This window comes from Pseudorasbora parva, chromosome 2 (genome assembly GCF_024679245.1).
Source record: "Pseudorasbora parva isolate DD20220531a chromosome 2, ASM2467924v1, whole genome shotgun sequence".
NCBI classification, from domain to species: Eukaryota; Metazoa; Chordata; class Actinopteri; order Cypriniformes; family Gobionidae; genus Pseudorasbora; species Pseudorasbora parva.
Window position 1 is genome coordinate 38,545,487 of NC_090173.1, and position 13,439 is coordinate 38,558,925.

Here is a 13,439-nt window from a genome sequence, read left to right on the forward strand (position 1 = left end):
TGTGGCATCCCTAGTGGTTATTGGTCAGAATAAATTTCAAGCAAAAAAACATTTTTCTCAGTCAGTCTATGGATGACAAATAATTCTTGTTGTTCAACTAATGATGCTTAGAAATTGAAGTTGAACCACGCACTTTGCATATGAGTCATATTTCCACTTTAGGCCAATAAGGGTGGCGTGGTGCGGCCTGAAAGCGCTGATATCGTCATCTGTGATCTCACCAAAGCACCACGCTCAGGCCACCTCATTTCCCCTATTCGCCTTCACTGCTTTTCCCACAGAATCTCAAGCCCTTTGGTCGTAATTTCCATTCCCTCGAGGGTTAGAAACGGGAAGCTTGTGTTTCTAAAGGCACTGAGAGTCTCCAGGTCCAGTTTTTCTGATCGTTACTGAAGCAATACATCAAGACTAGGCCTAATGGCTGTCAGTGATCTTATGGATCACGGACGAGCAGTCTATTGATTGCTGCTTATAACGAGACCGCCTAGACTAATGATGGAGACTTGAAACATCAGAGCCTAAACACAAATGCACCGTTCTTTTTGTCAGACACGTCATGTGCTTTAAAGTTTTTTTAGCAGTTGTGGTTGCTTTGAATGTAGTTAATTCTAGCCTTCTGGCCTGTACTTTGTAAAGTGTTTGGCTTTCAATGGCCTGTGTGAGTGCTTCGTGTGCTTCTGAGATGCTTGTGTTTTCTAAGCACATGGCTTGCCATAATCCAATCAGTGTAGGAGGAAGTACTCACATCCACTGCTTTAGCAACAAGCTTATAATCAGCAGGCTGTTGTGACTTACCCAGCATGCTGATGGAAGGTTGGATTTAGTGCTGCAGTAGGGCTGTAACGATTCATTCAATCTTGAAACATGTATTTTGAATCGTTCATTGTCGGTCGATACTCGATTTAAAATGCTAAGAATCGAATGAATCGCAATTCAATAATGATTCAGTGCTTTAAAATAAACATTTGATTATATCTACTACATGCGTGAATTAATAGAGATGTGCTGCGTCATTTGCGCCCTCACAACTCTCCTTCACAGACAAGCTCCGCTCTCTTTACTGCCTTCACTGGATTGCGCTCGTGCTTCCTCCGTAGCTCATTTATAAAATATACTGTAGGTTTAGGGAAATAAGTCATACCTAAGCATTTAAAGTAAAACCCCACTTATTCAAGGATCCACATTTATTGCATGGAAAGATGAATCTGTTTTTAAACTGGGTCATTAATGTAGTAGAAATGTGAAATTATTTTTTAATTTGGTGCCTTCTAGAGTGAGAAAAGACAGACTGTATTTTTGTCTCATGGGGATGAAAGACTACAATTCCCAGAATGCTTTGCTGCCCTGTGAGGCCATTCCCAAAGCCATCGCTACTGGATTACAGTGACTGAGTTTGAGTTAGGGAACAGACACTACAATTAAATACTGAATGTGTCTGTTCAATATAACAATCGATTTGCAGCGTGTCTCACAGCACTAACTCAGATTAGGACTCAGATTACATTTAACTAGGGATGGGCAACAGTGGTCTTTTACTCGAACGTGACAGTGGCGATCGATCATGAAAACGATGATCGCCCTGACTTTAAAAAATATATTTGTATATTTCTCGGATTGGTTATTGCGCCATTTTGGACAGTAACTGAGGTCTGATTGGTTAGCATTAGACAGTACGCCTTTCAGACCACGAAACAAAGTGAAACTGAAGTGCGCAGTGATGCCTGAAGCACTGAGAATGATCATACAGTGCAAGACGTGCGGCAGCCAATCTGTCACATACACAGCATTACAATGAGAACATGATTGTTATATAATCTTGTATTCTCCGTGTTTAGCTCCCCGTGGATCAGCGCGCGCTGTTAATAAAGGAAATCCCCAACCAGAATAAGAGCGCGGTCAAGTTCATCTGCGTATCCGTGTCCTTTTCCACAGATGCAAGTTGTAAGATTACTTGTTTTATACTTGATTATATGTTGTCTATATCTGATTAATCTCATATAGGACGGCGTTTGGTTGAGTTTAATAACCAGCTAGCAAAGGGCTGCCGTTATTTCGGCTGGTGTTCATTCTCTTCAGCTTCAGCTCAAATGCGAACAGCCCGACATTATCGACTTTGGATTATTTGAGACGGTCATATTATTTTTAGATAGGCTATTTCTTTTTCAAAATGATTGATATGAATAATGCAGCAGTGTTACTCATTTTTTTTAACAGTCGATCTGTTTTAATGTTTCTCATGGATTCAAAAACGCGCACTGATGCTGTTCTCACTTTGATCATGAAAAATAAAATTGTGCAGCGCCAATCTGTCATGTAGGCTACATAGAATTATAATAAGAACACGATTAAAGTGTTGTAAATTATCTGTGGTTTCGTTGCCCTTGTTTTAGCATTGAATAGCGCATTCAAAATGAGTTTCGTTTTCAAGCCTGTTGGCCAAGTTCACGTGCGCATTTGCGTCCTTTTGGGCAGATATAAATTGTAATAGGCATATATCTGATTAATCTCATATGCGTTTGACTGAGTTGATTAATTCTCTAGCAAAGCTCTGGCGGGTGGTGTATTCACAGTTGCAGGTCAAAAAAAGCTGCAAACTCAATTGCGTTTCATGTGTTTGGATTTGCTCTTTTCTCTTCAGCTGCCATACAACCTGCTGCAAATGAAAAGTAAATGTTCAGCGTCGCATCCTGAAGCTCAACACACAGTTGTCTTCATTTAAAAATAGCGAGACTAAATTATATTGCCAGTGCTTATGCTGCTCTCTCACATTGCGGTCTTTGACCTCGACATGAGCTGAAAACGAAAGTTAAAGAACGACACGCATTCATTACGTTTTACTGTGAAATGAGTTCCGCGTCTTTTTTAAAATCAACACTAATGACTTGCAATTTTTGGGATGTTTAACCACCTGAACCACCCATATAACCGCAATCCGCTCATACCCCGAGTCTACCCCGATTCATACCCCGAGCAAAAAATGTCTTTCTGCAACATCCGTATGTAGTTAAATGGACTAAACGAAGCGTTGAGGCAGTTGATTTTGCCTCGAGGATTTTTTTAAATTCGAATAACTCGAGTTATTCGAGGAATCGTTTCAGCCCTAGATGGGTTCTTTATTCTGACCTGACAACTTCATCATGGATGTTTATTCAATGTCTATCTTCACCTCTTTAAATAGCTTGAATGACATACGTAAAGTAATTGAAAAGAGCAGCATTTTTGGGGTGGTGTTTTGGAGTATGAGTAACAGATAAACCTGTTTGGCAGTAATGTGCTTGTTAGCTCACCCGATTCCTGCTTTATAAGGACCCAGCCGGGTGTGTTAGTGGTGCATCGCTTGAATGATAATTGTGTGTTTTGTTTGTTTCAGCCACATCTCCCAATGCATCTTCAGAGTTGGAGCAAGCCAGGCCCCAGACGAGTGGAGAAGAGGAGCTACAGTTGCAATTGGCTCTTGCCATGAGTCGAGAGGCTGCGGAGCAGGTGCAGTACATCATGTTACTGGGCTCAGTCACAATTTGAAGGTGTTTTTTCATGAGACCATGTGTTTTCCTACTTTTTTCCTTTATTAGGGAGTGGAAATAGGGATTCAATAATTACTCCTTTGCTTCCATTTACTGGTTATAGTGCTAATTGAATGTCTTTTTTAGTGGTAGTTTTCCTATATCTTTAAACTTTTACAAATCATCATGTTAAAATTGGATAATATTTAGCACTCGAAAGTAGGGATGTAACGATTCACACAGAGCCGGTTGAAAATCAAATACAAATGTGTGACAATTCAAGTCGGTTGAGATGTTAAACGAATCATGATACACAACGCTAAAACTGTATACTGTGACCTCGCTTTACAGGCACGATCACAAAGTAAGTTTTAGGGACTGTGCGTGCACACTGGTGCGAAGAAGAGAGAAGCGGATGTTTTCAGTTCATTTCATATGGAAGTTGAACGCAAGCGGGATGACAAGCATGTAGTTTACGTTGACTTCAAATTAGAGGTGTTGTGCCTTTCCAGGGGATTTGCAGCCCCACTCGCCATGTCGAGGGCTTTTTCATGGCAAAAGATGAAGTAAGCCTCATCAAGAGAAAGACCAGCATGAGGATTTATTCCTCATACTGAAAGACTGCTGACTGTGCCATTTCTTTAAAAGTGAACAATGATTTTTATCCAATAATTTGTTGATTATTAAAGGGTTAGTTCACTCAAAAATAAAATGTATGTCATTAAAGGACAACTCCGGCAAATTTTTAAGTTTATCTTGATCGTTATATCTTTGTGAGTACAGTCTATAGGAAAAAAATGAACTGGATAGGAGTTATTACAGTTAATGCCCACAGCCCCCCCTTAGCTAAAACGGCAGCTTTGGGGGCATAAACGTAAAGGCTGTCTTTGTGCCTCTTAACAGACACAAAATGCAATTAAAATGTCTGTCCAGCATGAACAGGTCCCTCACATGACAATGAGATGCGTTTAGCCACTTAGCCATTGTTTAAATTCACCTGTTTTAGGCGGCTAGCTGTATAAATTCACCTGTTTTTGGCGGCTAGTTGTAGTCTCGCACTGAAGTCCCGTGGGAACTCCGTTGTAGCCGGAAAAATAGTCCAGTTGGGGAAGAGCATCTTTTGTTTGAAGAGGCTCTGCTCATCGGCCTGTCGGTTCTCAGTATTGAACGTGTCTGAGAGAAATGGTTTTCACTTCTGTCCTGCTGATCCGAGGACCGCTGCTCGTTCAGTTACTCGCATGCTCAGTATCAGCTGCTCGAAAGTTCATCAGATCTCTCAGCAAAACATGACTAGTTCAGTGAATGGTTGGAGTTACAAAATATAATTCAAGACATTAGTTTAGTTGTATTCTGAGGGATGGTCATGTCAGAAAATTAGTAACTAAAGTAACTTGTGGGATCAGCGCTGATTTGAGACGCAAACAGTTTAGAATGATTCAGTCCGATCTGGTGAACTGGTTCGCCCGGTTCACTAAAAAGAACCGGTTAAAAAAAACGGTTAAAAAGAACGATTTGTTCGTGAACCGGACATCACTAGAGTGATGATCCGATCACGCTCACGAGTGAAGAAGAAATGGTTCGCATTTGTGCCTTTCCGAATTATGAAAATTTGCAGCGAACACTTGACTAACTTACACAGACAAAACACAGCTGGGCCGGTTGAAGAAAAATGCCATTCTGTAGTTAAAGACGGGTGCAACCACTGTGGAGGTAGGCATGTGAACGTACGGGCTCTTCTCCCGGTAGGGTGCGCGCGCGCGTGACTAGAGCGAGAGAGGAAATGCACGCCCATAAACACTCTCTCAGCTGCAGATCCAGTCGTCCGTTAACACTAATGTCGGTTATAGTCCGCGCCGCTCTCCACTTCATTCCTCCACTTTGACATCAAGCGACTTCAACGCTTCAGCACAGCATTCCGGGAAGGCAGCGCTGCATTTGAACCGATTTGAACGCAGAAATGCTTCAGTCGCATCACAAAGTGGATCTCACCACTCCAAGAAGTGTGTTTTTGACGGAGCCGTCCCAGCGATAAAGGTTCGGACCTGCTTTGGAAGCAGCCGGTGAGTAAAACTCAAATGTCTGTGCTGTTGCTTATCGTCGCGTATGTAAACATCAGTAAACGACACGATCGCGTGCTTCGTCATTCAAATGCGCTAATGGACTTCATTGCTGTTCTATGTAACGTTATAATGTTACACTAGTCTGACGTGCAAAACCGTTTTGCTTGCTACTAAGGTTTGGTCGCATACCCTGGGATTAAATAATTTTCATGGACTCACGCGTGTCCATAAACCGAATCATGTTTTTTCCGGAAAGACTCTGTACAGCCCATATTTCTTTTATAAATATAATAAAACGAAAGACTTTTCGGAGATATGAAGGATGCAATACTACTCTATAGGTACACAAGATTGACATGAGATTGACTTATATTTAGTATTTAGTCTGATATTAAATGATAGTAAGATATTTTATATTTAGTCTGAGAGCTTATCCAAGTGTATGCACACTATACTGTCCATGTCCAAAAAGGAAATAAAAACATCATCAATGTAGTCCATATGTGACATCAGTTAGTTAATCAGAATCTCTTAAAGCATCAAAAATACATTTTGGTCCAAAAATAGCAAAAACTACGACTTTATTCAGTATTGTCTTCTCTTCCGCATTTGTTTTCAAACCTCAAATAAATATTCAAACGGTCATGAATCAGCACATTGATTCATGATTAATAATTAAAAATACATCATCCCTGAAGCACTCTATTGTCTGCTCCGCATCTGCTTTGGTCATGGTTTGAGGCATATTTACACATCACAGCATACTTTTTTTAAAAGTCTAAATATTTTTAAAATATATATATATATATATATATATTAGTTCTCCAAACATGGAGCTCGAAATAACTTATTTCAGCTATTAAATGTGGTTATTTTCACTCCTTGTTTAATTTTCTGCAATATGCATGAGCACCACTCCACAGTCAAAACCACATTTTCACCACCCAGACAAGCAGCACGTAATTTCAGAGAATGACTTGTTCTAATGGTCCACAGTGAACATAGTCAAATAGTAATTTATTGCATCAAATGTGGAAAATATTTGTGACAGAAGATTAAATTGTTTATATATTTTTTTTAAAGGTGCCCTAGAATGCATTTTTTTCTGATATCTTTATAAAAAGTATGTGGCTACGGTAAGGGCTCTAGATACTCCAGATACAGTTTTACAGGTCTATTTACAACCCTAGAAATTGTCCCTAGAATGAAATGGGCTGTATATTGTTTAGCTCTGCTCTGTTTGGCCGTTTCACAGCAAGGCTCATTTCAGTAGCAAACAATTGCAAATAGTCAAGAGATCCATGCTTGGATTTATTACAGTTCATCACTGAGAAGGTTTGGTGGCAGATTTAGTCGCACAAGCTGCTTGTGAGTCGTGACAGAACACAGACAGGCCGAATGACAATTTAAACTGAAAATCTCGAATAGTGTTTGCTGAAATGCAGTGTTTTCTAGGGCTGGACCAGTATATTTGAATATTGGTTCGATGGGTTGATATTCGATTTTTAAATTTGGGATCCGAATTTTTTTTTTTTTTTTACGTGGTGTGCACCCCCCTCGAAACGGTTCTTATTCACACTTGCTTATGTTTACACTATAAAATCTAGCGAAATACAATACTCTTTTAAAATAATTTTATAGCCTTGAAGTTTTTAATAAGATGGACAGGTGAATAGGAACCCATCCTCTATATACTTAATAAATATATTTGCTACTTGGTGTTACCTGCAACTGAGTATTCTCCGTCTAGAGCGCATGACTGCACAAGTTGATATGGAAGAAGCGCATGCCTGAGCTTGCATTTTGGTTTAAGCTGCGTTGGTTTGACATTGTGGAAAATAGAATAATAGAATCAAAATGTATTAGCCTTTTTACCTGCTAGGGATGTAACGGGGAGACATTTTTCCTTCTCTTTGCAGTGCTTGTTCATTGAGCGGCCCTGAACAAATGCTGTAAATATAAATGATCCCGACTGTTACATCGCAGTCTGTGTTATGTTGGGAATCATTTTACCTATGAAGGACTGGTGTTTGAGGCTCACGCTATGTCAGTTCAGTTACATGGACAGAACTCTTATTATTTAACTATGCCAACTTAAATACGTTTCCATTCTATGGCACCTTTAATGTTCAGGCCGATATTTGTTACCATTATATGTGATTTTCTAAAAGTTTACCGCTTTGAGCATTCAATTGAGAATGGACTAATTTTAGGGATGGGCGATAGGGCAATATTATAATAGAACCATTTCAGAACAGGTTATATAGACCCTAAGGAAAGCCAAAAAAATTTAAAAAAGAAAAAAGTGTTTCATGTAGTTTTGAAAACATCTATTGTGCGAAATTATACAATATAATGTTGCAGATAAATACAATTCAAATACATTAACTGCAGGGACTTAAAAAAAGATAAAGCTTATACAGATAAAAAAATGAATGAAGAAATCATGCAATGATACAGTGCAGCTCCATATATGGAAAGTGTTCAGGAGGCATACTGTAAGGTTTTGCGAGAAACAAACCATATTATTCAGTCAAAACACGAGCTTTGGCCGTTACTCTGCCCGTTCCTGTGACCTGTGATGAGTGCGAGGCTGCGAGCCTACAGCAGCCGCTGGCGCTCAAGCTGCCTTCACATGCTATCAGAAATGTGATAATTGTGACTTGTAAAGTCGTGATTACGAGATCATTGCGTTCAAGTTTGAAAATGTGAGGGCGTTCATGTGTATTTACGATAATTCCAAGAGCACATGAAGGTAGCATTACTATAACTTGCACTGTTGTCATGGCACCCAGGATAAGCTTGCACACACACACTCTTTTTTTGAGAAATCAGGCTCAATAGAAACACTTGTCTTTTCTACAAGGTATACTGTATAATAAGAAATAATACAAAAATACCAATAAGGTAACCCCTCCTGAAGTAAATGGTAGACAGTGGTAGAACAGATTAGTAATGTTGGCTCTCTTAGCTGGAACTGTTGCCCCACACACACTTGTGATACTTGTCGGACAGCTTGAATCCAAATGCAAATCCAGCTTGAATCACCAGTTCCTCCATTTCACTTTCAACCATGTTTACTAAAGATGACGAATACAATGATGCGTTGCAGCTTGTGGCTCTAAATTTCGTGGATAGATTTCGTCATCAGCACGCATTATCGCAATAGAATTAAAATCTCTATCGTAGGCCAATTTTGTATCGTTTATATTGCATATCGTTCATATCGCTATTACTAATTTGTATATGGTCTTGTCAGACTTGTCAGATTTGCATTACTGTGCCTCTCGGGCATCTGAACATTTTACACATGTACAGTAAATCTCTCAGTAAAAACAGGTTATTTCTGGAAAAAGTTTAATTTGTTATTGCAAGCTCAGTGCTTTTTGCATCGCATGAATGCCTTTTTCACTGTACTTGCAAATCTAATAGTGCAGCATCAAGAAATAGGAAATATGACCTTATACTAGCTCTTTCTTCCCTATTACAAGTTAGGCAAACCTACCTTGTTGTCTTTTTCATGCAAAGTTCGGCCACTCCAGAAAGAGGATATTGTTTTTGGAAACTTACAAATTAGTGTGGAAGCCATACAACCACAAAACTGTCTCACTGGGAATTAAAGCCGCATCTTGCACGTCTTATAAAAGTGATGAAGTGGGGCAGTTGATACAGTAGGAAATATAATGTTCCTGGAAGCTCTGATTATGCATGGGACTCGTCAGCGATGGCTGCTCAAATATAATGTGAAGGAATTCTGTGCACGCACACGCTTGGACATCTGGGATAAATTTCCACAAAAAAATAAATAAATAAATAGGCATGTTGCCGATGGTGAGGAGGGGCTTGTCTCAGAGGGAGGTGCACAATACGTCTTAAACTACACTGTACTTGTTAGCATATAGCTGTCAGATGACGATTAAAGGGAAATTCATTCTGTGAGCTCCTTGCCTGTCAGGCAAACTAGGGGTCATCTCATAAATGGACATAATTCAATGAGACATTTAGATGTCCCAGATTTGTGATCATTATGATGTGAAGGGAACCATAGCTTTCTAACCGATGATATAATGAGGCTTCTAGTGAAACGTTGAAAGAGCATCACCCATCTTTGCTAAATCAGTCTGTACCATTCATGCTCCGTATTACAACGCTACACTAAAATACGCAGAAACATTTAGACATTACACTTTCACTTTCAATAAGCACACTAAACCGCAGCAGCCCTGAATGATCACCTTATGATTATCTGAGTTTTCAGTGATTTTTATTTATATATTTTTTTTTATTGCAAATGAGAAATGCCAAACATTGTATATTACCAGACACAATATGACTGCTTTAGTAAAAGTCCCATCTTCTACACAAGAGCCTGCTACCAATTGCCTTGGTGCAGCTCTTGTTATTTTTATTATGTTTTATATTTGTATATTATCGTTTATAAGCCCAAAAAAGATTATATTTGTGTTGATTTGGATCAGTCGACCCCTACAGCAGGTTGTCATGAATATGGCTAACCAAATGCAAATTTATTTGCTGCCACCAAATTAACATAGGGACTAGATGGCAGCCTATCTACAGTTGCTTCCCACTAACATACTTTACATTTCTCGCTTCCTTCCTGTCTCCTCTGCCCTTTGAAAGCAACCCGATGAGGAATCAAAGTGCCGGGTGTGTCTCTTGGTTTTCTAACACAATTGAGTTTTGGTTTCAGTGTGTAATTTATATAATCTTCACATTTTTACATGCCTGAGTAACTGAATTTTGATGCTGAATCACAACAACAGGGCGTCAGGTTCATACTGTGATTCAGCAGAAGGCATGCGCTCCATAGCGGGTGTGCTATAACGTATTCTTTTGTGTGCCTGTGTGTGGTTGTTCAGGAGGAGAGGATGCGTCGTGGAGATGACCTACGGCTCCAGATGGCTCTGGAAGAAAGCCGTAAAGACACCAGCGTAGGGAAAGTGGCCAAGAAGAAGAAAGAGGTAGGTGCAAGCTCTGAGCACTCATCAGTAGGCCTGAAATGAATCTGTGGCCACACAAAGCTCTAGTTCACACATCCCTCACCTCCTGCATGTTCATTTTTTAAAGGGATAGTTCACCTAAAAATGTACATACACTCATAATTTCTTGTTATTCCAAACTTAAATGATTTTCTTTATGTAGAACGTAACTGGAGAATTTTTGAACTAAAGCAAATGTTGACAAGGAACTGTCGAGCTTCAAAACCCACATGCAAGTACCATAAAAGACACATTCTTCAGAAGCCAAATGCCTAATTTAATAGTGCTAGCTAAAGGCGGGCGTACACGGTGCGATTTTTGCTGTCGTACGAACTCGCAGACGATTTTTTTTTCTCGGGAGAAATGAGAGGAAATACGAGACGAGCCGAGCACGTTAAGAGCACCTCCCGACCTTACGATCATTTTTAAACATGTTTAAAAAGTTCGGGGAGTCGGCCCGATTTTGACCAGCATATGGCTGTCCCCTATAGCCAAATCATGCACAAGCACGTCACATACGCTCAATCTTTATGACCATTATTAGCTCAGTGGCTGCAACATACTGTATACACACACACACACACACACACACACTTTCTCTCACGTGCACTCTTCCTCTGGTTGTTTCGGTTAAAAGGAATGGCTACTACCGTTCTCTTTTAAACAAATCATTTGCACACCTTTTTTATTTATTTTTTGTATCTGAAGCTATAGCAGCAACATTGAAAGCTCCGGTGTCTGTGTTACACGAAAACTCGTGTGATCGCGGCCGGCTCGCGGTGCAAACAATCGTGCCGTGTACCAGCTGATTTGATGCGATGATCAAATTAAATGACTCGTAGCGTCTGCAATATCTCACGACCTTCCGAGTGTCCGAATTCGCACAGTGTACGCCCGCCTTAACAGAAGAGCAGAATTCTGATCATATTTTCCCCCACAGTCAGATTAAACATTCGCCGTATCCGGTCGGCAAAACTCTGAACACATCTTCCCTTTTTAAGAATGGCTTCAGTGGCGTTCTTTTCTCAGAGAAAAGCTCAACTCCAAATCTTCCAGAGTCGTGGCCAAAGCCGATTTGAAAGACCGCCATTCGCCAGCTTCTGTGTTTACTAGTAGCACACAAGCGCAACTCTGCCGTCATTACGTTAAGCCCCACCCACTGACTCTATACACGATGTGATTGGCCTGACCGGAATTTGGTTTTTACAGCTCAGAAGTATATTGAGAGTTGCTGATGAGAGATAAGATTTGCTGCTGCTAGGGTGCGTCTAGATTTCTAGGCTAAGGGATGGGCATTTTTCAAAAAATATTGTAATTGAATATTTGTTCATTTAAATGACTTTTAACGAGACGTTAATTTTATTCCAGTTTTTGTCACCATTTTGTCACAACATTTGCTTCCACTTTTGATCAATTTAATGCATCCTTGCTGAATCAAAATACTGAATATTACGAACTACAGATTTTAAAATTAACTTAATTTTTTCCTTTGTTTTCTTGCGGACTTCTTTACTCAATGTGAGTATTATCTTCTGATCAGCTATCAAGTTCATGTTCACTCTAGCTGATGTGATTACTTTGGATAGTAGGATGTATCTGTGGGCACTACTCTCATACATTGTGTGTTCAGCCTCCACAGTCTTCTCTGATGGATCTGATGGACCCGGTGCTCGAGGGCCCTGCAGATCAAGCTGCGGATCCTTGGGGAGCAGGTGCTGCCGCGGCAGGCCCCGCTTCAGACCCCTGGCAATCCTACGGTAAATGCAGACACATAAACTAGGGCTTGATCATTTAAACAAGATTGTAAATATCATGATGATTATAATGCACTTTTAGTTGGCCATTGTTTCCTTGTTATGCTATCCTAATTTCAGATTTTGTTACTTCATTTAAATAGAGCATTTTTACAGTTCTTTAATTTAAACATTTGATTAATGACATTTAAATCGATTGAATGATTTATCTGGGGGAAGAAATAACCATTTAAAACCAATTAAAGTTTATAATGTTTATATAAAATATATAATGAATATTATCAAATGGATAAGGAAAATATATCGCCCAGCCCTGACACGAACATTATTTTTAGTTTTATCATTTTCGAAGTGAAACACAACAATAGCTAGTTTCACAAGTAAACACCCTTTACATACAAGATCACATTTGTCCATGGCTAATAATAGCACATTGACAACCGTTTGTATCAGCTTCCTGCTGTACTGATCACGTTAGGTCTGTATTCTTACAAAAAAACAAGTGCACTTTTTTCTCACCAGAATTATTTGCATAATAGATATAATTCTAAGAAGATTTTTGCTACAATTTAATGCTTTAAGGACCGTGCAATGCTATTTTCTGCATTGCATGTTCCCTAAAGGGTTAAGGCAGATTTTCAATAAATTTTCACATTTAAAAAATAAATAAATAAACCTAATGCTCAGGATGTGAAGACCACCTGTTAACCGAAAGCTCCATTTTCTTTAGAGCCCCCATCCCCCCAGGATTTATTTCATAATGTTGTTTGGGCCTGTAGCTCTTCGTGGCAGCTCAGTAATGTAGCTAGGCCGGTAGTTGTGCATTCCAGTGTGCACAAAACAAAAGAGACTCAGTATTCAGATCTGCACTGGTAGAGTGAGCAGAATCTGTGAAGGGTTCTCCAGCTCTCTCGCGAATGTTCTGAAAATGAAGCTGTCTGAGGCAGGTGTTCTGTCTTCTGGAAGAGGAAATGGCAAAAAGTGCCAATTTGAGCACTGTGCATGTCATTATTGGGTCACATTTACTCCTATTTAACTTGCATCACCTGTCAAACTCATTTGTAAAATAGAATTTCTGTTTTTTTCTGCTGTTTTTAATATAATTAAACCGGTGCAAAGAAC

General features: G+C 39.6%; 1 protein-coding gene across 2 annotated transcripts in view; it reads left to right on the forward strand.

The window, feature by feature from the left end:
- Positions 1–13,439, forward strand: part of epn2 (epsin 2) — a 31,041-nt gene that overhangs the window by 12,114 nt on the left and 5,488 nt on the right. Inside the window, exons 3-5 of one of the 2 annotated variants that reach the window (XM_067419490.1) lie at positions 3,371–3,483; positions 10,444–10,545; positions 12,203–12,320. In XM_067419490.1, coding sequence (XP_067275591.1) covers positions 3,371–3,483; positions 10,444–10,545; positions 12,203–12,320 — 333 coding nt within the window. Of the gene's footprint in view, positions 1–3,370; positions 3,484–10,443; positions 10,546–12,193; positions 12,321–13,439 lie in introns of both variants that reach the window. The other variant, XM_067419481.1, reaches the window with a different exon arrangement.